General features: G+C 42.7%; 2 protein-coding genes across 4 annotated transcripts in view; one reads left to right on the top strand and one right to left on the bottom strand.

Annotated features, from left to right (window-relative positions):
* Nucleotides 1–25297, top strand: part of LOC134220065 (dipeptidase 1) — an 833398-nt gene that overhangs the window by 191851 nt on the left and 616250 nt on the right. The window lies entirely within an intron of this gene.
* The window catches only part of LOC134223814 (uncharacterized), a 32620-nt gene continuing 15584 nt past the window's right edge, over nucleotides 8262–25297 (bottom strand). Inside the window, exons 3-7 of the mRNA XM_062703022.1 lie at nucleotides 10978–11084; nucleotides 9397–9482; nucleotides 8832–9315; nucleotides 8682–8771; nucleotides 8262–8495 (exon numbers count right to left, since the gene is read on the bottom strand). Coding sequence (XP_062559006.1) covers nucleotides 8370–8495; nucleotides 8682–8771; nucleotides 8832–9315; nucleotides 9397–9482; nucleotides 10978–11084 — 893 coding nt within the window. The 3' untranslated portion in view covers nucleotides 8262–8369. The remainder of the gene's footprint in view (nucleotides 8496–8681; nucleotides 8772–8831; nucleotides 9316–9396; nucleotides 9483–10977; nucleotides 11085–25297) is intronic.

Raw genomic sequence — 25297 nt, forward strand, 5'->3', positions numbered from 1 at the left:
ATCTTAGTTCTTCTGTGTTTCACGTTCTACCTAAACGATTCCTACTGTTATAACCTCCCACGCAATCCCAAAACCTCCCGTGGCACCTATGAGAGGTCGTAGAGTTCTCTGCATCTCTCTTAAGTAGGTGTCCAACTAACCATCCTTCCCCTTCCTCAGCATTCGCAAGGACGTGGCCAGGACAGCTCTCGACTATTGGAGAGTGCATTGCTTCCATCTAAGAGATAGTGATTAGTCCCAAATCAATATCTGTGGTAACGGATGAAAGTGATGCTACTCTCATACAATAGTCTTGGCTTGTACCACCTACGAATTTGTGCGAATTGCTCAATGCTAATGCTAATGCTAATGCAATCAAAAGCTTTCATATTGGTCTGTTGATTGCAATATTCAAATTAAATCATGAAAAAAATGTTACTTAGGTCCTTTTGAAAAGTTAAACGACATTTAGTCAAATAACGTTTGGTCGTATGGTCGAAAGGACACTTAGTTGAAGGGACAAAATTTTGGTCAAATAGACATTTAGTCGAAATTAAAGTGTAGCATAGGTTTTTACTATTTTTATTAATACTTTTTCTTTCACTTAATATTCACAGAATAATTAGTTCAGTACAGGGGTCTCGTAGCGTAGTTGACTACATGTGCGCCTTTAAGGCGGATGGTCATGGTTTCGATTCTCCAAAACACGCGTCAGATGCGCAGCACATGCGGTAGTGTATTGAGAGCTTACGGCTGCCTGATAACGACTGACAACTTGCTCTCTCGGGAGCATTCCTCCAACTTTACTCGAATAAATGGCAACCGAACAATGCAACGATCATTGGATGCACGACATAAACAAACGGGCACAATGGAGTTACGATGAGATGGATTGGCAACGACAGCAATAATGGGTAAGGGAAATCTAAAAATAGATTCTGTGTGGATTCTATACAGCAGAATATCACAATAGATCACGGCACAATAGCGGTTAAGTAGCACAGAGCAGGCATTGAAAGCGTGAGTGAGGCGGACGAGCATTGATCTAATTCAATCATAGCATCCTATGCCAATGAGTGAACTGCCTTGCTAAGATGGATACAAAACAACAATTATGAGCGATCGTTGCTGCGTAAACAACGAGCAACAGAGTTCGCCAATCCAAACTTTGTATGGTACCGTTTTGGCTCAAATCCCGAACATGACTCATATTCCGAATACTGGCGCACTAAAACTAAAACTTTCATTGGTTTGGCGCACTGAGGATCAAGATTACAAACGAATTCAATATGAGTCGTGTTCGGAATTTGAGTCAAAACGGTATCCACGGAAGCTGCAACTTGAGCATTTGTTCCACGCTTGCTTTACTAGAATAAATCTAAAACATCGAAACAAATCAGGTGTTCTGATTTATTCACTCTGCTATCAAGTTGTTGGGATGGAGGAAAAAATTTTCTAACAGCGTGTGGTAACAACACTCATTGTTAGGTTACCAAGTGATTTGCTTCACTCACTTGTCTCCCATTGATGAGCGATGAAGATCTTTAAACTTTGAATCAACGAACGCCATATTTCAACGATCTTGAAAGCTTAATCAATATGCCACAGTAGAGCATCAAGTTGACACGAAATTAGCCGATTTTTACTCATGATCTGATTTTTTTTCAATGCCTGGCACAGAGTGTTTGTAAAAAAAAGGAATAAAAAAATTAGCTCAGTATAATCTTCCACTTAGTTTTTATTTATTATTGACTAAAGTTTCTTTCTTTCAAATGTCCATTCAACGAAACGTCATTCGACCAAACGTTCCATGATTATAATGTCGAAAATCTAATAAATGTGGATTAGACGTAATGTCATTTGACCAAATGTTGTACGTCTCCAGTGAAATAAAAAAAATCTGTTGATAAGAAAATTATTTTGAGCTTTTTAGTGGAATGTTTTCACCTGTCATAGGACGAGTTTGAACAATCCCATTGAATTCCACCACTTAATTGTATCCTGACAGATACGTATTTCGACCTCAACAGTAAGGCCGTCTTCAGTGTCTTGTACTTGACTCGACTTCGTCGAGTCAAGTACAAGACACTGAAGACGGCCTTACTGTTGAGGTCGAAATACGTATCTGTCAGGATACAATTAAGTGGTGGAATTCAATGGGATTGTTCAAACTCGTCTTATGACAGGGGGAAAAATCTGTTATTGACTAAATATTCATTGGGCGAAATGAGTTTTCGACCAAATGTCATTCGACGAAATGTCTTGGGACGAAATGGTATAGATTGCAAAGGACAGAACATGAGAAGACAGAACGTGAGAACTTTGAAGGAACCCGCACGTGTTGGGCTTCTGGCTCGTGACCTGCAGAAGGTTGGCGTGAGTGTGAGAGCAATCCAGGAAATATGGTGGCCCAGAACTGGAGAACGTGAATTCCGGGCGGTGGATCAAATCGCGAACACTTCATTCAAGTACCTCATCTACTATAGCGACAGTGATAGAGCAGAACGAGGAGTTGACTTCATTGTGATCGGAAAGTAGATGAAGCGTGTTATCCGGCGGAAGCCGAAAGGCGACCGCATTTGCGTGTTGGGAATGAATGGCAAATTATTCAACTGTAGCCTGATCAGCATCTATGCACCAACGAACGATAAGCCAGATCACGTGAAGGATGCGTTCTATGAGAGCCTTGATAAGGCCTACAGAGAGTGCCCAATACATGATGTAAAGATTGTCATCGGGGATGCAAATGCACAGATCGGAGGATAAAGTTTCTTTGGCCCTTTGGCCCGGAAAACTTTCATTCCGCTACCAACGATAATGGTCTGCAACTTGTAACCTTTGCTGCTGCTAGAGGGATGGCAATCAGCAGTACCTACTTCGCACGTAAGAATATCCGCAAACACACCTGGCAACATCCGAGTGGAGACACTTGCTCACAGATAGACCACGTGCTGGTCGACGGACTACATTTCTCGGATGTCATAGCTGTAAGGTCCCTCAGAGGTTCGAACATTTACTCGGAATACTACTTTGTAGTTGCAAAAATTCGGGCAAGACTCTCCAGCGTCACGAATTCACGAAAGAACAGAACAATGCGTTTCAATATCCAACGCTTGTCAAAACCACCAGAAGCTGGACTAGCGGATAGGAGATGCCACCGGATCTGGTGACGTCAACAGATTGTGGGAAAATATCCACGAAGCTGTGACTACAACAGCGCAGAAAGTGTTGGGCACTGCACAGCGACGCCAACGAAATGGTTGGTTTGATGAGGAGTGCCAGCGAGTGACGGACGAGAAAAATGTTGCTAGGAGTCGAATGCTAGTGGCTCGTATCCGTTCCAACAGAGAGCGGTGCAGTGTAGCAAGGGCAGAAGAGAAACGAATCCACCACAGAAAAAAAGGCAACACGAAGAGAGTGTGATAGCTATATCGCAGGAAAACATGGATAGAAACGATTTGCGGAGGTTTTACGCAACTGTCAATGGCGCGCGACATAAGACTGCGCCAGTGCCTGCCATGTGCAATGACCGAGAGGGGGATTTGCTGACAGACAAGACTATGGAGGCAGCCAGGTGGAAGGAACACTTCGAAGATTTGTTGAACGGTGAAAATGAAGGTGTATTAAGGAGCAGGATAGACATAGTCGGTGACGGTCAAGCTGTGGAACCTCCAACGCTGGACGAGGTGAAGAAGGCGCTAAATGAGCTGACAAACAGTAAAGCTGCTGGGAAGGACGAGATTCCGGTCGAGCTTCTTAAACACGGAAGTGAGCAGCTGCATCAATCAATCCACCACATTATCCAGAAAATATGGGAGGATGAAGAACTACCTGCCGGCTGGTTGGATGGCCTCATATGTCCAATCTATAAGAAAGGGCACAAACTAGAGTGTGCTAATTACAGAGGGATCTCCCTTCGGCGTACAAAATCCTGTCGCGTACCCTGTTTAACTGACTGAGATCGCTTCAGGAGTCTTTCGTCGGCGAATACCAGGCAGATTTTCGTGAGGGCTGATCAATGACGGATCAGACGGATGTTTAGCCTGCGTATGATACTTGATAAATTCCGGGAGTTCAACTTGCACTCTCACCATCTGTTCATTGATTTCAAAGCAGCGTACGATTCAGTGAAAAGAAATGAGAGGAAAACCTAGTGGTGTTGGTGTTAAGGTTGATGGGGATGTGTTGGAAGTTGTTGAAGAATTTGTTTACCTTGGAACGCTTGTGACATGTGACAATGACGTTTCCCTTGAAGTTAAAAGACGTATTGCTGCTGCGAATAGGGCCTTTTAGGATTACGTAACTAGCTTAGGTCCCGCAACATGCAGACGGAAACGAAATTTGCTCTATACAAAACTCTGTTTCTACCAGTGGCCCTTCATAGATATGAAGGATGGACGTTAAAAGAGGTGGATCGGAGAGCTTTCGGGGGTTTTGAGCGAAAAGTGCTGCGTACAATACTCGGATATAAACTAGAAAATGGGGTGTGGTGCAGACGCATGATTCATGAGCTGTATCAAGTATACAAAAGGAAAATATTGTGAATCGTATAAAATACGACAGACTTCAATCACTTAATGAAAATGTCGAAAAAAGAATAGCGAAAACAATATTCAACAGAGAAGCAGATAAGGGTCGGCGACTTCGTGGAAGGCCACGAACACGCTGGCTGCATGCGGTGGAATCGGACATGGGGACCCTGATCGTTCGGGAAAACTGGAGGAACATCGCTTAAGACCGACGATTATGGAGATCTACAATACGCCGGGCATAGGTGTATCGACGCTGTAGCCAACCATGTGTCCAGGTAGATATTCCTCGTCTTAACAACATTTTCGGCCACATAACCCACTCGGGTAATGGCGTTTACGGTCACATGTCCCGTTAGACTAAACGATATTTTTGGCTGTAATACCCGTTCAGCCAAACATTTTCGGCCAAATGGCCCTTTTCGCCATACGCAATTTCGCCCAAATGTGCTATTCGACCGAACAACATTTTTGGCCAAACAACTTTTTATATCAAATGACCCTCTCTGTCAAACGACTATTTTGGCCAAACTGTTTTTTTTTTGCCAAACGATATTTTTGGCGAAATGACCCTTTCTGCGAAACGATTACTTCCATCGTATGTCTCTTTCGACTAAATCACATTATCGGTCAAATAATTTTCGGTCTGATAAGCTTTTCGGCCAAATGGAGTTCTGCTAGGATAAGTTTTGGCCAAGCGACCCTTCCTGACATTACACATCACCGTAGTGATGGATTTTGAACAGCATCTTGCTGATGTAGAAATGTCTGTTACGGCGTGATGCCAAAAACTGCAAGTGGCTGCGTGGAGTGGCATGGCACGACTGCACTAGCCAGTCCTTGTACGGAAGTTGGTGGCGTTTTTCTACTCCTTAGAGACTGCTTGCTTTATAGCTGTTTGTTAGATGTTACACAGAATCTTTGGTTCCAAGAAGAAGAAAAAACGGGGAAAAATATGCCCTGAGTGTCTGGGCTTGATAAGCCAGTACGGATATATTGATTTTAATTTTATACCATTTACGATCTTCAAAGGGCCAGATTAGTAAAAGTACTATGCTAGGACTCTTCGGGAAAGTTGATAGACTGATCACTCTGGGGAATAATTTGTGGTTAACTAGGACACGTTCAGAAAGATTCCATAGAAAAAGTCATGTTAAAGTGATAAACTTACCTCGGGTAGAAAACCAAAAAAAAGTAAACCGAAAAGTGTAATCTTTATCTGTATAAATAATAAATGAGCTTCTTTGGAAATCCATTCAGTTGCAGGATATGATCAGTCGTGATCAATTTTTATATTTCGAAGGTCTTTATCTTGTAAGTTAAATGGGAATATCGGCTTAAGATGTCGTTGTGCTGACCAGATTGGCAATAACTGGGGAATTTACAAATTAAAGCCTACCATTACGACTATTAGTCCAGTGATCAACCGTTCTGACATCCTATGCAATATTTGAAAACTAGTTGCACAACATGTGGATCATTTAATACGAAAAATACATTGGAGGCAATCACCAATCGTGGGTTCGAGATGAGTAAACTTGGGTTTTGCCTTTCTCGTATACAAAGTATACGTAAAGGCTATATGTTCGCTCCAAAAACAAACTTTTTATAGGAGGCTCGGAGACCCATAGTGTTATATACCGATCGACTCAGCTCGACGAATCGAGGTGATGTCTGTGTGTGTGTATGTGTGTGTGTGTGTATGTGTGTGTATGTGCGCAAAAAGTCTAGCCCACTTTTCAGGCACTTAGCCCTAACCGATTTGCTCGCAACAAGTTGCATTCGACGCAGAATCCTGTCCCATTGTTTCCTATTGACAATTGGCCGGATCGGACTATGGGCTCAGAAGTTATGGTCAAAATACTTTTTCCTTCGGCAACAACGAGTGTAAAAGTCTAGCCAACTTTTCAGGCACTTAGCCCTAACCGATTTCATCGCAACAAGTTGCATTTCGCAGAATCCTGTCCCATTGTTTCCTATTGACAATTGGCCGGATCGGACTATGGGCTCAGAAGTTATGGTCAAAATACTTTTTTAGGCAACAACGAGTGGAAAAGTCTAGCCAACTTTTCAGGAGCTTAGCCTTAACCGATTTGCTCGCAATAAGTTGCATTTGACGCAGAATCCTGTCCCATTGTTTCCTATTGACAATTGGCCGGATCGGACTATGAGCTCAGAAGTTATGGTCAAAATACTTTTCTTTAGGCAACAACGAGTGGAAAAGTCTAGCCCACTTTTCAGGCACTTAGCCCTAACCGATTTGATCGTAACAAGTTGCATTCGACGCAGAATCCTGTCCCATTGTTTCCTATTGACAATTGGCCGGATCGGACTATGGGCTCAGAAGTTATGGTCAAAATACTTTTCTTTAGGCAACAACGAGTGGAAAAGTCTACCCAACTTTTCAGGCACTTAGCCCCAACCGATTTGCTCGCAACAAGTTGCATTCGACGCAGAATCCTGTCCCATTGTTTCCTATTGACAATTGGCCAGATCGGACTATGGGCTCAGAAGTTATTGTCAAAATCAGGGTTCGTAATGCTTACCCAAGCAACCAGAAGTTCGGATAAGAAGGGCTATTTTGGCTTAATCAGCTCTAATTTTAAGTAATTTTTTGTATGGTGAGAGCGTAAAAGTAAACTTTAAAGTTCCGTTAAGGATGCTTGGAACTTGATGTGAACCATAGTGAACCAATTAGTTCGGTTAAGAGTAAATTTAAGTAAAATCTGAACTTCTGGTTGCTTGGGTACTCAATCTCAGGAGCACATGATTTTCCCTCACGCAAGTTTTCGGGGAGAAATCGCTTTTCGGGAAAGAAAAACAGCCTGGAAAGTGATAACAATTTTTTGCTCACTTCGATTGCCGCTAAACGTTGGTTTGCTCGTTTTCTTTCATTTTCGAGTCTTTTCGGGGCATCATCAAGGCAAATGGTAGTAGCTTATGTGGAACAAATAACTTAACGCTTTCATACAGATAACGTGGTGATGTGGCTAGAGTAAGCGCATCCCCACAGTTATTATTGTTACTATTCTGGGTTCGAATCCCGGCGCGGCCATACAATTTTATAATTATTCTGCGATAATTCTCGCGAAAAGTGAGCGAGAGGTAAAAGTAATGAAACGAAAAAGGATTTTCAACTAATAGGCAAGATTTTCGTTCATCTTCCAATGCTAATTCTAGAGAAAAGATTGATGGGTGAAAGATGATCCTCAACATAAACAACGAAACAAGAATTTCCCTTGGCCCGAAAAACGCTTGCTTTGGTCTCATTGAAACGAAAAGTCGAAACCCTGGTCAAAATACTTTTTTTAGGCAACAACGAGTGGAAAATTCTAGCCCACTTTTCAGGCACTTAGCCCTAACCGATTTGATCGCAACAAGTTGCATTCGACACAGAATCCTGTCCCATTGTTTCCTATTTACAATTGGCCGGATCGGACTATGGGCTCAGAAGTTATGGTCAAAATACTTTTTCTCATATAAAAGCGCGTAAAAATTTATAGCTCACTTTTTTAGCACTTACCCTCAACCAATTTCCTCGCATCAGGTTGCATTCGACGCAAAAACATGTCCCATTGTTTCCTATTCAAAATTGGCCAGATCGGACTATGGGCTCGATAGATATGCCCAAAATATGTTTTTCTTCATTCCAAAAGTGCGTAGAAATTACTCACTCGAAAAAAAAACGAGAAAGGCACCATCACCGCTAGGTGGATTAATCTGGGTTTTTGATTAAAAAGGTCACAATAAAGGTTTATTCCAAATGTTAACATAGTTTAATTGTAATAACATAATAATATTTGTTTTACCTTCCGTAGCGTATTTCAACATTTGATGTAATTTAGCCATGTAGAAATCATTTCAACCAGATGACGAGTATTGCACCTTGTCGATTCCTTCAGAGCCTATTTCTTCGCCGTTTGTTTGTTCTTCCGAAATTTTGAATTGGATTAGCACAATCAGGTACGTGGTGATTGATGCGGCAATCTGTTTGACGGTGTTAAGAATAAAGACAATAACTTGAATAAAAAGACGATACGAAAACTAGCATTTTTTCGTAGGTAAAAAAATCCTATTAAATTAATTACTTAAAATCATTTCAAAACTCAAGATCAAAAAAAAAATGTAGAAAATTGGGAATTTTATTAATTATGGATGAAATCGTTGACTTACCCCCGATACCACCGACAGATCAATCGGAAACAGTCCGTAAGCGTGAAACTCCAGTGGATTTGCATGCATGAATGAAATCAGATCGTCAGCCTAAAAATTAACCGAACATACATCATTTTCCCACAGCCCTTCCAAATGAAATCTGCTCACCCGGCAGCGAAATTCCTCGTCATTTGATTTGGACTTAATGAAGAATACATAGTTGATCAGATTTTTCCACTTGTATCGCGCATTTTCGCCGCTGGTGAACAGCGCCCAAAACTCCACTCCATGCAGGAAGAGCATACTGCATGCGGCCAGTGCATAAATCTCGGCCTGGCTTTGGCTGAAGCCGGTCTTGATGTGATTCAGCATGTAGTAAAGCTGCACGGTGACGCAGATGAAGGCCGACAGGAGCGAGAAGATGGCCTGCTTGCCGAAGCAGTCGTTAATCTTGGTGGCCAACTCCTGCAGGTACTCGACCACTTCCCGAGTATTCTGGACAGTTTCCGCCGGGCTGACGGGTCGTATCTTGATGTTGCCCACCGTGGTCACCCGGTTCAGCTTCTTGTCGGTCATCGAGCTTTGCTTGCCCAGCCCGACCAGGTTCAGCGGTTTAAACTGCTGCTCCAACCCGAAGCTATTAGGGAAAGTGCTGAAAATGGGATAATGGCAGGAAAGCTTTAATATGGTGGCGGGCAGACGGCGAGTGGGAGATTGGCACAATAACAATTACTTCATTCCCTTCAGCAGCAGAATCGATCGGTCGGACAGGAACATTATGCAACCAGCGAACTGGAAGTTGAACAGCAGCAGACCGAACTATGCGGGTGGGTGTGTATGTGTCCGAGCGAAATGTAAGGGAAAACAGTGATTCGGAAAATTAAACGGTTTTCATTCAGTTCATTTCCCATTTGGTGACCCAGAAGAGTGTATTGTGCTGGCAGTGGGTAGTTGATAAATTTAGTGCAAGTGGGTTTTTTCTCGCTAAATTGAATTAGATATACGAACTCTCATTCGTAGCATGAAAAGGGCCATTAGGATAATCAAACAGCATTTCGAAGAACGTTGCCATTTGTATATTTGGTGTTTTAGATGTGCGATAGCTTCAGCTCTAGTTAACAAGTCCATCTACAAATTACTTGTATAAGGAAGGGGATATTTCGAATGTTTTCTTTGTAGACGGTTTGCAGACGAAATTCCGTGGAACCTATACAAACGAAACATAGTCTATGTAAAATATGTGACATAATATATCACGTGTTAGTTATTTATATTCAGTACTTTTTATTGTCATTTTTGCGCTTCTCCCACTAAATCGTTACGTGTTATAACGCAGCATATTTATGTTTCACCTAACGAATGTCATTCCTACCGTGACTAAAAGAGACAGACACCATTTGCCCAATCTACACAGTTCTGAACAAAAAGACGACTCTTACTTAGAGAGTTTCCGGTGCTCATTAATCATTATCAATCACTCATTCACCCATCACATATGAGCATCCTTTTTTACTGGATTTGTACTTTTTTCATCATGTGCAAACCATTTTTGCCAGCTCGATGATATGTAATGACTAAAAATGTGTCTGCATAGAATCGGGAATCAAAACCATCTTCAGTTGGCTCTGAGGCCGTGCATCCTGACAACTGGCCTATGCAGCCGTAATCTGAAAAAGGGACGTATGCGCCATTTTACAACATACACGTTTTCCATTTTTCTGTTAAAGAGTACGATGAGTACTACTCGTTAACACCATTTTTGAAAAACGGCATATACGTCACTTTGCCAGATTACGGCAGTATGGAAGTTACTGAGGCTTTTGAATTACACCGAGCTTCCACTTTGCGCCTTTAGCCACTTTATGCGTTAGAGGTAGAAGGTCTCTTTGTAAGGTTATATATAAGCGATTTTTTAATATCAAGGTCGATTCAATAAACTAAACCGAAAAAAATCGAATCATTTGACAAAACTGCTCAACCACAGACTTTGTGGTTCAACTCTCAAACGAAGCTTTGGCTGTTTTCAAAATTTCGAAAACCAGCTTGGACGCGTTCACCATATTCAGGTGGTTTCTCTGTTTGCTTTGAAACCGAGCAAAAACTCACATCAACAATTGCGGTACTGCACCACAACAAAAAAAAAAGACTAAAATAAACAAAACGTGTTCGGCATGCGGCTCCAATTGTGGCCATCGATGTGAAAACGTGCAATTTTGAAAACAGTGGGGATTCAAGTGAGCTGCAGAAGTGCAAATTCGGGTGTACTTCAACACATTTACCTAGTCGCAAGCGCACGGAAATAGTCCCAACTTACCTTCGGTACAACGAACGCAAACCAATAGAACAGGGTCCAAATTTTGTTCAAATTTACGCCAATCATGAAATTCAAACCGCCGAGCGTTCCACCGCAGCTCAGCGTGACTGAGAGTTCCGCGCCATCCCGGTTCGGTTGCGTTGCATGCATGCAGAGGATATGGATGAAAAATGATGACCCATTTAGTGTTCAAGTGGAAAATAAACAAGTTGAAGTGTTCTGCTTGGCTGGCTGGCTGGCTGACTGGCTGCCGCCGGGTCCTGTATTATGGTTTCGCGAGGTGGTTCCAACTTGATGGTAAACAAACCCATAAATAACCACAATTCAGGCGGGGACATTTTTCAAGAGCCGATGTCCAACCTAACCGGCTCACTGCCATCACCCATGGCTGGATGGAGTGGTCGCAAATTGAGCGGTGCTTGATGAGAGTGGTATATGTTCCCGTAAAGTTATTTTTATGACGATATTAAGTTTTGCTTTATCATGTGATTTTATAGTATTGGTTTTTTCTTTCAAATACGCAATCTAGATGGTAATCAAACAATGTTAGATTATTCATTAAGAACGTTGGGATCTCAAGAAGTCTTGCGAGTAAAGGCGTAGATGGCGAGTTCGATTCTCGGTCCGTTCAAGGATGTTTTCGAGGATTGATATTATGGCACGTAGCTTTGATAAGAGATGGAACTGAAAAGAAAAGCAAAGCGAGAAGAGGCCAAGTCAACGTCAGACATCTACAATGAGTTTGCATCGATGGCGGCAAAATCGAGGTGGTTGATGAGTTTCTGTACTACAAAAACTATACCGGCAGAGGAATTCCAAGATGGCAGAAACTTGTACGTACTTTGGACTCCGCAAGATATTTCGATCGAATATAATTCGCCGTCATACCAAACTAACTAGCCCCAAATCGTTCATTGCGCACTTGAAGTCCATAGAACAAAGTGCTGCGTTTTGCTGGAGGAGTCGAATGTACGACGAATTTGATAAGCTGTAGGAGGAACCATTTATTGTCCATACCACAAAAGCTGGACGACTATGGTGGGCCGGATACGTAGCCTAAATTTCGGATTATATCACGGTGCAAATGGTTTTTGCTAGCGATTCGACTGGCACAAGAGGCCAAGGTGCGTAGCGAGTAAGGTGGACCGATCAAGTGGAAGACGGTTTGTGGACCGTCATTGATTTTTGTCTGTTTCCAACCATTAAAAAAACATTTTTGTCTGACTTGTTTTAGGAAACATTAGGAAAAACAAGCAACCCAACTACAGGATACCCAATATACAAAAATACATTTTTTTTATTCTACTTGAAATCTTTGCTGTTTATGCTAATGAAATCCTACTTTCCACGCTTGCCGCAATGGCGAACGCAATAACATTTTTGACATTAATTGTTTCCCTGACACCGACACAAATCTGAAAATGTTCGTCTAAGCAAGCATAGCCACCATAAAGTAATGAAAGAAGTGAACAAAATCTAACCAAGCATCAGATTAGGACGGTAGCGCGGGCACTCGCCCAGCAAAGAGATCTTTCGTATGGTATCGACAGGAGACTCGAAATCGATTCATCACATCAGAAAGCTCTTGCTTGAGCTTTTCGTGAATAAGGTCTTTTGATAAACAATCTTTTACGGTTTCTATGCCTCTATCGATCAACCCGTTAGATTGTGGATGGAAAAGCGGAGATTTTGAGACTTTTATTCTATTCACAACGAGATTTTTTTTAAACAACTCCGAATTAATAGGAGAATATACGTCACGACTTCCCCGACGGTTCTGAAGTAGGCAAAGAAGGAAAATTTGCTCAATGACACGTGAATGCTATTGCTTGACTTCAGTAATCGGATGCCACAGAGTTTTGTGGATGATCGACAATGATGGCGGAGAAGGGCCGTTTGGTCGAAAGCCATTTAGCAGAGGACCTCTAGGCCGAGAGTTGTTTGGACGAATATGTCTTTTGGATGAACAAACATTAGCCTTAAACCCATATGAGCGTAAGCCATTTGACCGAAAAGGTGCTTTGGACGAAAAGGTCTTTTGGCCGAAAATGTCATTTGACCGAAAACACCGTTTAGCCTAAAGGGCCGTTTGGCAGAAAGGGCCATTTGAAAAGGGAGAACTTTAGAGATAAAGAGTGAGAAGTGAGACGTCTTACATCTCACTTAGCTCATCTCACTTTTCACAGTGAGGTGTGAGAAATCCGGAGTAAGAAGTTAGAAGAAAGTTATCTCGGTTCTCACTGCGAATAGTAAAAAATGTGAAGTGAAAATAAGAAATGATAGTGAGAATTAAAAATGATACGTCTCACTTCTCGCTTCTTGTTTATCACTTCTTAATTCTCTTTGTAGAAAGTGAAAATAGTGATGTGAGGAGTAAGAAGTCTTAGTTCTCACTCTTCAATTCTTACTTCTCATTTCTCACTTCTCGCAATGAAAAGTGAGATATTTCACTTCTTACTTCTCACTTCTTATTTCTCACACTTCACTGTGAAAAGTAAGCTGAGCGAAGTAAGAAGTGAGTTTTCTCGCCGTTTGGCCTAAACATTCGATCGGCATACACTGTTTAGAACATTCTTTACTTAGTTTAAACTACACACTATGAATTCGTAAATTATCTTTATAATTATATGTACACACCCTGCATAATCGCAACCACACATATCACACAGACTCCATACGCTCTCTATTGCAAACCCAGCAACACAATTCCGACCGATTTGGTTACAGCAACTTCTATATGACTCGAATCGGTTGTATATGAGTTGCAGAAAGTCGTTTATGTCAAATGTGCTGCTCGGAAACCGCTCACACGATCGTCACAGCAGTTAGTTGAATACAGCACTCGAACCAAACCCACGCGTCTTTTGCTGTTATCCCGTCGATCGGTCAATCCAAATAAACCAGTACAATTGGTTTATAACGAGTCGGCCAGTCGCGTTTCCGGTTAATAATTGGGCAGCTTATGCGCCACTCCTGGGAGGAGACCGCCCAACAAGCTTTCGTTGCCCGGTTTGAGACCTCCTTAGGGGAAGGGTCAGTTTTCTTCGAAAGAAAGCTGACTGGCTACTCTAAATACGTCCGACGTACATCTCGTTTCCGAGCGGACGCCTCTAATTCCGAAAGATTTCCCAAATAAATTCTTCTCTTATCCGGCCTGAAACCAAAGTCATTCAGGCGGGGGTTTACCTCATCGGAGCAACCCAAAACTGTTACCCGTTCCACCTCGTCAAAGACTGCAAAGCTACCAAAAGTCAAATCGGGCTAACTACCCAGTAAATACAACAACAAAAAAAAACTAAATTCGAACACGAAACTGTTTAGCACTACTCCGGCCAGAACTCATGCCGACGGACGGCGTATTGCGTCGGTGTTGCTTTGGTCACTCACTCCGGTGCGCGGGCTAACGCATGGGCGCGTTACAAGCGTCCGATCATCCTTCTGGTGGCGCGCAGAAGAAATTTGTTGAGGCGCCGTCGGTAATTTGCTGACGATGAGGACGACAGCAACGGCGATCTGCTGCTATGCGGTTGAAGGACGTAGAAAACGATTGGATGATAGATGATATTTTGCTGTGATTTGGCTTCGCCTGCCAATGGTGCGAAAATGGTGGTACGCAACCTTCTCCGATCAAGTGTATCCCGGGAACCTTTGTAGCTGAGGCAAGGGGTCAAAAGCGATCGAAACGGTTAGGTGTAGTGTGTCGGCTTCGCCAACGCTGCCACCGACCTAATTAACATTTACAATACACAGCAAATAATTTTGAAAATTCAACGACGTGTAAAATTATAGCTAACCTTTTCGAACGAATTAACATTCGATATTCAATTAAATTTTATTGAACTTTACAAGCAAGCACAGTTTAAATTTATTTCGATTTAAAAGAAAAGTGAGATCGATTGAATGTTACGTTTATTTGCATGCTCCAAATATGTGCATGAAAATACATTTAAAATCACAACATATTTCTATCTGTGTAGCACATACGCACTAGATTTGACTCACACATAATTTATTCAAAAGTACACAAATTTACCTTTCTGAACACAAATCTACGCACACTGAATCTCACAGGATTAACGACACTGAGCTTTAACAAACTTATGCTCGACTAAAGGGAAAAAAAATATAGATTAGCTAACACCTAATATGAATCTATGTCACTTTTACCTTCAAAAACACATTACGGCACGGATCAAAATGGATCGCTTTTGCCTCTTCCACGGAACGGAACAATGTGAACGGGCTGGGAAAACCCTCAGATACCGCGAAATTTTAGACATTGTCTCCAGACTTTGCGAAATTCAAAGAAGTTGAAATTTGCGAACCCAAGCATCAAAAGAGTTTATCCACGAAATCCCCCAAAATCGTGCATCCCGATCAAGAATGCATAACAAAATTATAACAAGGGGAGTTATTTTTCAGAAAAATAATGTAACAAAATGTGTTATACAATTGACTGGTTAGTTGTTAAAATAACAAAAATTATATCAAAATTCCCTCTAGCCGTAACATAATTATATCAGAGGTTGTTACCTTCATTTCAACATTATAACAACCGTTGATATGGTTATGAGGTACAAAAATCTACTTTCATGGTAATTGCCTACATCACGTATAAAAATGTGGTACGCTACAACGCCGGATTTCCATCCATAATGTAGGCAATTAACTTTGTACTAGCTATTAACAACGAACATTGATTCAAGTTATACTGGAGGTGATTACCTCCGCTTTTTTCCAATAACAAAAAATGTAGGCAATTATTTTGTGTAAATATACATAACTAATGTTATTATAATTTTGATATGAAATAAAACTGGCCGAAGACACATTTTTATCGAATTATCAAATTATAACACACGTTGTTTTAAATAACAACCATTGATAGAAATGAGTTATAATTTTGTTATGTATTCCTGATCGGGTCTCATTCCCACAGACGATTCAAAATAGCTAGTAAGCTTGCTCGCTATGAATCGTCCCAAGCGTGGAATGCCGGACAAGCCAAAGGTTAACGCAACTTCAAGAGACCGGCGTGTGGGTCGTTGACCGCAAGCCACGCGCTACTTTTGGCGTCATGATGCGCTATATGCTGGCTAAACCGCATGAGTTGCTTTGGTAGCTGACTGTAGGGAACTCATAAGACTCAATTCTTAGCGTAGGTAACTCGATAGCGTACCTCTTCTAGACCATTTTTGCGGTGATCCAACAACGGTGATTTATTTCGAAAGACGCAACTGGACATGCAAAGTTTTATAATTTAAATAAATATAAAATAAATATATTTACCGAGATAAACTAAACATTGAAATAAATAAATAAATAAATATGACGTACTTGCTACAGGTTTTATCCCCGTCATCGTCGTCCTATATCAGTGGCTGTTAGCGCATTTGCTTGCCAATGATTTATGGGCAGTTTTTTTCCCTCGAATAATTTCACCGTGATCATATAACAGACAGTGAAATCAAATTAGTCACGAGTGAATCACTACACGCACTGCATTTTTGGAAAGACACTGTAACTGTAAAAAGTGAGAGATCACTGCGAAAAGTGAAAAATGAAAAATAAGAAATTATTATTGAGAAATAGTCACTGTCCATTTCGCACTTCTCACTTTACCCAAAAAAACCCAGATTAATCCACCTAGCGGTGATGGTGCCTTTCTCGTTGGTTCAAAAGGTTTGGAAAAATTTCAAATAACACCAATATATGGATTGGTCTTATTTTTCATATTTGTTTATATGCATAAAAAAAATTCTCGCCTAAACGCAATTTGTTGCAAACAAATCGGATGAGCATAAGAGCAAAAAATGGCATTTTATTTTGTAGTTTTAAAATTAGTATTTTCGCCATAACTTTTGACCCAATTGTACGATCCGGCCAAGTTTCTATAGGAAACAATGGGACAAGATTCTGCGTCGAATGCAATCTGTTACGACCTGAGAAGCACACATATTGAACATCAATCACAGTACCTTATATATTACCGGATTCAGTCACAATATGGTTACTGCAACCAGATTTGTTGACATTGTGTTGCTTGGGGAATAGATGAAGTCTAAGTGCTAAGAAAGTGAGCTAGACTTTTTTGAACTCTTTTTCATAATAAATAGTAATTTGACCATAACATCTAAGCCCATAGTCCGATCTGGCTAATTTTCAATAAGAAAATATGAGACATTCTGCGTCGAATGCAATTTAATGCGAGCAAATCGGTTGAGGAAAAGTGCCTGAAAAATGAGTGACATTTTTTTTAGCGATTTTTTCATAAAAAAATGGTATAATTTTCGATCCCATAGTCCGATATGGCCAATTTTCAATAGGAAACAACGGGACAGGATTCTACGTCGAATGCAACTTGTTGTGAGCAAATCGGTTGAGGAAAAGTGCCCGGAAAAAGACTGAAATTTTTTACGCAATTTTTCCGTATGAATTTGTATTTTGGCCATAACTTCTGATCCCATAGTTCGATCTGGCCAATTTCAAATAGGAAACAATGGGACAGGATTCTGCATCGAATGCAACTTGTTGCAAGCAAATCGGTTGAGAATAAGTTCCCGAAAAATGAGTGACATTTTTCACGCGATTTTTTCATATGAATTTGTATTTTGGCCATAACTTCTTATCCCATAGTCCGATCTGACCAATTTCAAATAGGAAACAATGGGACAGGATTCTGCGTCGAATGCAACTTGTTGCAAGCAAATCGGTTGAGAATAAGTGCCCGAAAATTGAGTGACATTTTTTACGCGATTTTTTCGAATGAATATGTATTTTGGCAAGAGCAGCTAGGCGCAGCATCTCTTGAAGATGGCTGGAGAGATATTCGATCCGCCATTGGAAGCACCGCAACCGCTGCACTAGGCACGGTGGCTCCGGATCAGAGAAACGACTGGTATGACGGCGAATGTGAGCAGTTAGTTGAGGAGAAGAATGCAGCATGGGCGAGATTGCTGCAACACCGCACGAGGGCGAACGAGGCACGATACAAACGGGCGCGGAACAGACAAAACTCGATTTTCCGGAGGAAAAAGCGCCAGCAGGAAGATCGAGACCGTGAAGAGACGGAGGAACTGTACCGCGCTAATAACGCACGAAAGTTCTATGAGAAGTTGAACCGTTCACGTAAGGGCCACGTGCCACAGCCCGATATGTGTAAGGACATAAACGGGAACCTTCTTACGAACGAGCGTGAGGTGATCCAAAGGTGGCGGCAGCACTACGAAGAGCACCTGAATGGCGATATGGCAGACAACGGTGGCGGTATGGTAATGAACCTAGGAGCACGCGCGCAGGACATGCGACTTCCGGCTCCGAATCTCCAGGAAATCCAGGAGGAGATCGGTCGCCTGAAAACCAACAAAGCCCCTGGAGTTGACCAACCACCAGGAGAGCTGTTTAAACACGGTGGTGAAGCACTGGCTAGAGCGCTGCACTGGGTGATTACCAAGGTTTGGGAGGATGAGGTTCTGCCGCAGGAGTGGATGGAAGGTGTCGTGTGTCCCATCTACCAAAGGGCGATAAGCTGGATTGTAGCAACTACCGCGCAATCACATTGCTGAACGCCGCCTACAAGGTACTCTCCCAAATTTTATGCCGTCGACTAACACCAATTGCAAGAGAGTTCGTGGGGCAGTACCAGGCGGGATTTATGGGTGAACGCTCTACTACAGACCAGGTGTTCGCCATACGTCAGGTATTGCAGAAATGCCGCGAATACAACGTGCCCACACATCATCTATTTATCGACTTCAAAGCCGCATATGATACAATCGATCGGGACCAGCTATGGCAGCTAATGCACGAAAACGGATTTCCGGATAAACTGATACGGTTGATCAAGGCGACGATGGATCGGGTGATGTGCGTAGTTCGAGTTTCAGGGGCATTCTCGAGTCCCTTCGAAACCCGTAGAGGGTTACGGTAAGGGGATGGTCTTTCGTGTCTGCTATTCAACATCGCTTTGGAGGGAGTAATACGAAGGGCAGGGATTGACACGAGTGGTACGATTTTCACGAAGTCCGTCCAGTTATTTGGTTTCGCCGACGACATTGATATCATGGCACGTAACTTTGAGAGGATGGAGGAAGCCTACATCAGACTGAAAAGCGAAGCTAAACGGATTGGACTAGTCATCAACACGTCGAAGACGAAGTACATGATAGGAAGAGGCTCAAGAGAGGTCAATGTGAGCCACCCACCACGAGTTTGTATCGGTGGTGACGAAATCGAGGTGGTTGAAGAATTCGTGTACTTGGGCTCACTGGTGACCGCCGATAACGATACCAGCAGAGAAATTCGGAGACGCATAGTGGCTGGAAATCGTACGTACTTTGGACTCCGCAAGACGCTCCGATCGAATAGAGTTCGCCGCCGTACCAAACTGACTATCTACAAAACGCTTATAAGACCGGTAGTTCTCTACGGACACGAGACCTGGACGATGCTAGTGGAGGACCAACGCGCACTGGGAGTTTTCGAAAGGAAAGTGTTGCGTACCATCTATGGTGGGTTGCAGATGGCGGACGGTACGTGGAGGAGGCGAATGAGCCACGAGTTGCATCAGCTGTTGGGAGAACCATCCATCGTTCACACCGCGAAAATCGGAAGACTGCGGTGGGCCGGGCACGTAGCCAGAATGTCGGACAGTAATCCGGTGAAAATGGTTCTCGACAACGATCCGACGGGAACAAGAAGGCGAGGTGCACAGCGGGCAAGGTGGATCGATCAGGTGGAGGACGACTTGCGGACCCTCCGCAGACTGCGTGGTTGGCGAAGTGTAGCCATGAACCGAGCTGAATGGAGAAGTCTTTTATGTGCAGCACAGGCCACTCCGGCCTTAGTCTGATGATAAATAAATAAAATTGTATTTTGGCCATAACTTCTTATCCCATAGTTCGATCTGACCAATGTCAAATAGGAAACAATGGGACAGGATTCTGCGTCGAATGCAACTTGTTGCAAGCAAATCGGTTGAGGATAAGTGCCCGAAAAATGAGTGACATTTTTTACGCGATTTTTTCGTATGAATTTGTATTTTGGCCATAACTTCTGATTCAAATAGCAAACAATGGGCCAGGGTTCTGCGTCGAATGCAACTTGTTGCGAGCAAATCGGTTGAGGATAAGTGTCCGGAAAATGAGTGACATTTTTTCGTATGATTTTGTATTTTGGCCATTACTTTCGATCCCATAATCCGATCTGGCCAGTTTCAAATAGGAAACAATGGGACAGGATTCTGCGTCGAATGCAACTTGTTGCGAGCAAATCGGTTGAGGATAAGTTCCCGAAAAATGAGTGACATTTTTTACGCGATTTTTTCGTATGATTTTGTATTTTGGCCATTACTTTCGATCCCATAATCCGATCTGGCCAGTTTCGAATAGGAAACAATGGGACAGGATTCTGCGTCAAATGCAACTTGTTGCGAGCAAATCAGTTGAGGATAAATGCCCGAAAAATGAGTGACATTTTTTGCGCGATTTTTTTGTATGAATTTGTATTTTGGCCATAACTTTCGATCCCATAGTCCGATCTAGCCAATTTCAAATAGGAAACAATGGGACAGGATTCTGCGTCGAATGCAACTTGTTGCGAGCAAATCGGTGGAGGATAAGTGCCCGAAAAATGAGTGACATTTTTTACGCGGTTTTTTTGTATGAATTTGTATTTTGGCCATAACTTTCGATCCCATAGTCCGATCTGGCCAATTTTAAATAGGAAACAATGGGACAGGATTCTGCGTCAAATGCAACTTGTTGCGAGCAAATCAGTTGAGGATAAGTGCCCGAAAATGAGTGACATTTTGAGTAGTTTTGCGCACACACACACACACACACACACACACACACACACACACACACACACACACACACACACACACACACACACACACACACACACACACACACACACACACACACACACACACACACACACACACACACACACACACAGACATCACCTCGATTCGTCGAACTGAGTCGATTGGTATATAACACTATGGGTCTCCGGGCCTTCTATAAAAAGTTTGTTTTTGGAGCGATCATATAGCCTTTACCGTATACTTAGTATACGAGAAAGGCAAAAAGTGTGAAATATTGAACGAAAAGTGATATGTTTCACTCCTTATTTTTCACTTCTCAAGTTCCACTGTAAAAATGGAAAGAGCGAAGTTAGAACTCTCAGTTTTCACTCATCATTTTCTTACTTCTCATTTCTCATTTTTTGCATTGAGAAGTGAGATGTCTTACTTCTTACTTCTCACCCTCATATCTCACACCTCACAGTAAAAAGTGAGATCAGCGAAGTGAAAAGTGATACGACTCGCCATTATACCTTGATGTTCGCTTGGCAGAAAATGCAACTGTAAAAAGTGGGAAGTCCGAAATGAGAAGTGAGACGTCACTTCTTTCTTGTCACTCCTCATTTCTTACTTCTCACTTTCCTGTAATTCCTAATTTCCTGTAATGAAAATATTCTTCGTTTTGGACAGTGTAACATATTTTAGATCTCCAAATGTACACATTTTGGACACCCCCAATTTAGTCTCTTCAATGTTGAATTTTTTTATTTACCCTGGTCAATCGAGCCGAAACAAAGTGTTATCTTTCGATTGGCATGCATCAATGAAAAGATTTCTGCGTTTAAAATTAACAATTTCGACAAAAACTTGTTGTGTGACTTCTAAGATTTTCAAGTATACATACATCCTTTAAAGCGTAACGCATTGTAACGCACGCCTTCATGAACAAACTAATTTCTTCGATATTTCACCTAAATATCGCTATTTTTGCACAGGAAACCAATAAAACAGATGCTGAACAATATTATTTTTCCGAAGCCAATGGGGGAATTAGCAGCGGCATTGATTTTAGTTCAGAAATCAAGAGAATGTCGCCTTGTGTAGGAGTCCAAATCAAGTTGGTTAGCCTATTAGGCAAAATGACCAAATGCAGAGCATCTTGTAATGGTCCTTGCTGATCAACTACTGCTGGTCACACAGTCATCTGCAATTTTCCATGAGACTTTCGTTAATGTATCTGACAAAAAAATTAAATAGAAACATGAGCCTTGGGAGCTAATTCGTGAAGTTGTCAAGTCATGATGAGAAAATATCATACGTTTCTCTGACAGCATTTTGTTCAAAATTGACACGAAAATCCATTCGCACGGAGCTTGTCGGACAAAAAAAACGCAAATTTAATTAAAAGCCCCCTTAGTGGTAAAAAATGCAAAGCCCATTTGCTCCTTATGAGAGAAGGTGAGTTGCATTTCTGAAGTAAGAAACGCAAGACAACCGGAAACCAAACCAGACTCAACCCATTTGTTTGAGGAGCATCTTCTCCAACAGCTCTCAAGAACACAATAGCATCGCGAGAGGACGATAGTAAATGCTATCAGAATCGGGCTTTCCAGGTTTTTGAATAAAATCTCGCACCTCTCTCCAAATGTCGGGAATAATATTCATCTCCAAGAATTGATTGAAAATGTTCAATATGCGCCTTTTCGCGACGTTTGGAAAGGTATTCAGTTAATTGAATTTGATTCCTTCCATCCCCTGGGCAGAATTATTACTTGGAAGACGAGCGAGTTAGAGTTCAACCATCGAAAAGGGCCGATCCGTGTCACCACTGCTGTCATCTGGGGTAACCTGAAGCATTCGCTCCACTGAAACGGAATCTGGACAGACTTTCGAATATCCACCGTGGTAAACTTTAACTATCTTCGTTAACCGACGACGCATTCTTCTCCCGACGAACCAAAGTGTCTTCATTGAGGTCTCGCGTGACAAACCCTGGACGAAGTACCTCCAGTAAACGTTTTTCAACCTAAACCAGTTTCTTGAACTGGTCTTCAAAGGCGATATACCGTACCGAAGTACGATGACCGAATGAGGTTCCGAAAATCCTTAAACTCTACGGATTTTTCGCGTAGAGTTGTGTACACTCGCCATTCCTACGAAACGAAACTCCTGGCACCGGTCGGCATATCTGCCCCAGTCAATATGCTTTGTGAGGTCATATGCGAAGTCGACCGGATGAGGCTGGTATATTTACATTGTACAGCCAGACTTATTGCAGCAGTAGGTAGTGAGCGATGTGGCCTAGTTCAGCTCATCGCCTTAGGTACATCCAGCCTAACAGACAGTTGCAGTTTACCCATCTTCACAAAATCAGGCAATGCATATCCAGAAAAGGTCAGGCAGAAAGAGTCAGAAGGCTAGTAGGACATTTGCTCCCTCTTCTGCGAGACCGAATGCATTTGCCTACAATCCAGTATTGGGGCAGGAGGAAGAGAACGGTTTTTGAATTGACTGAACCTATGAAGAATATCTTCGGTGGTTAAACTCCCTTCGGTGACCACGCCGGCGATCTCAATTGCCTGCCGTATTTTCTGCAGCCAAACACTGGTATCTGAAGTATGGCGATTCTTCTGGACTCTGATACCATGACACTTTTCTGACAACGATGACTAAATTTTAGGAACTTTTGATGCATGATCTTCCTTGACAGGGACATGCTTTCGGATTATGATGCCGTTTGCACCAAAAACAGGACTTTCACGATTTATGATGCTGGTGGTTGGGCTTTGACTGGTTACTGGACTTTCGTTTTTGACAATCGGTTGTACTGATCTCAGTCAGGATCCCAGTCAGCGGCTGCTCAGCTCCTGGTGAGTGAGTAAGCACTGCCAAATGTAAGTTATGCTTTTGTCATTAACCGCATCTGAAGACTGATCACGAAGAGCGTCAAGTTGAAAACTTCCGTAATTCCAGGGTTGCACGTTGCCTTTCAATTGATAATGAAATCAGGTTGTAAACTGAGACGAATGCGAACTGAGCTCGCATCTCCGGTACTTATGTCTTTTGCAACTACATTGGTTTTTGATACGAGATGCATTTTGAATAGATGTACCAAGACTTGTGTAACGGTATTTTGGCCTCGGATAGCCCAGTTCTCAAGAACGGAACAAAACGATACAACAAAAGATGCTGAAAACTTCACCAACTGCAATCCTTCAGCTAGAGCAAAAAAAAAATAACGGCCAAACTGAAGTATCCGGGGTCAAACTTGTTACGGTATTGTAACAGAGGAAGGCAGGTAATCTCCCACATCAGACCAAAGCGTACTCAACCAGACTGTACGGCTTACCTGATTTTCTTCCGTTGCGAATCGGCTTCGACCAGAACCCTAAACTGAATGGAAAAATAAATAACAAGTTCGCTTAAGCGCCAACACACTGTGAAGTGTGATGCGAAAATGCCTGTTGAAGCCTTCCCGGTTAGCTCGCTCAGGGCAGGTCTGACGAACGCGATTCACTCTCAAGAACTCTACCAAGGACTCTATGAGGAACTTCGAATAAGAATCAGAAAGACTAAACCAAGCAAATTGATTGACAATGGGATTTAATCTCGAGCATGGTACTAACAAATTTCTAATGTTTGCTACTTTTAGGAACTACTTGTGTGCGCACACTTCTCTACTAGTACTAGTGAATAATAAAAATACGAGATCTCTAACCTTGATGGCGACCTAGGTCACCTTACTGCTGGCTGGCTGATGCGTTCGCTGTAGCTAGCTGGATCGTCGACGCCGGACTGCAGCCATAGCGACGGAAACTGCGGACCATTTCACTGGTCTGACCAACGCCGACGTGGTTGTGCTCAGCTTGAACTCGGCGGATGCCGATTGCTTGCGGGATTGCGATTCTTGCTTGAGCTGTCAGACGAATCGGCTGTTGCCGATGGTGGACGGAAAGCAAACTATAGCAGTAGCTAGCTACGCTGCCGCGGTTTCGCAGGTCTCGGTGATAGACGGCGGCCGGCGGACACTAATAGTGCTTGGCGGTGTATCGACGATTGCCGACGACTGGCGGGCACTACCATTAAGCAATGGTATTTCGGCGGTTGTCAACGACTGGCGGGCAGGCACGTGTTAAGCTCTATTTCGGCGGTTGCCGACGACTGGCGAGCGTGGTGTTAACGGTATTTCGGCGGTTGCCGATGACTGGCGGGCGTGACCGTGCTTGGCGGTTGCCGGCGGCTGGCAGGCGTAACCGTCTCTCGGCGGTGGCCGATTGTTGGCGGAAATGTTTTTGCTGACGATTACCGGGCACTTCACTTGACCGATGGCCAACACACGCTTCACTTGGCTTCACGATGGCCGACAAACTCGAATCTACTGCGCCCCTGGCTTATGCCGACGGTAAGACCGGCTTTGTGCCGGCTGGCGTATCCTGAGGCTAAAACCTCGTCGGCGGCTGAGTGACGGCGTCGATACTCTACGGCAGATTCTTATATTTGGCACAAACGTTT

This window comes from Armigeres subalbatus, chromosome 3 (assembly GCF_024139115.2).
Source record: "Armigeres subalbatus isolate Guangzhou_Male chromosome 3, GZ_Asu_2, whole genome shotgun sequence".
NCBI classification, from domain to species: domain Eukaryota; kingdom Metazoa; phylum Arthropoda; class Insecta; order Diptera; family Culicidae; genus Armigeres; species Armigeres subalbatus.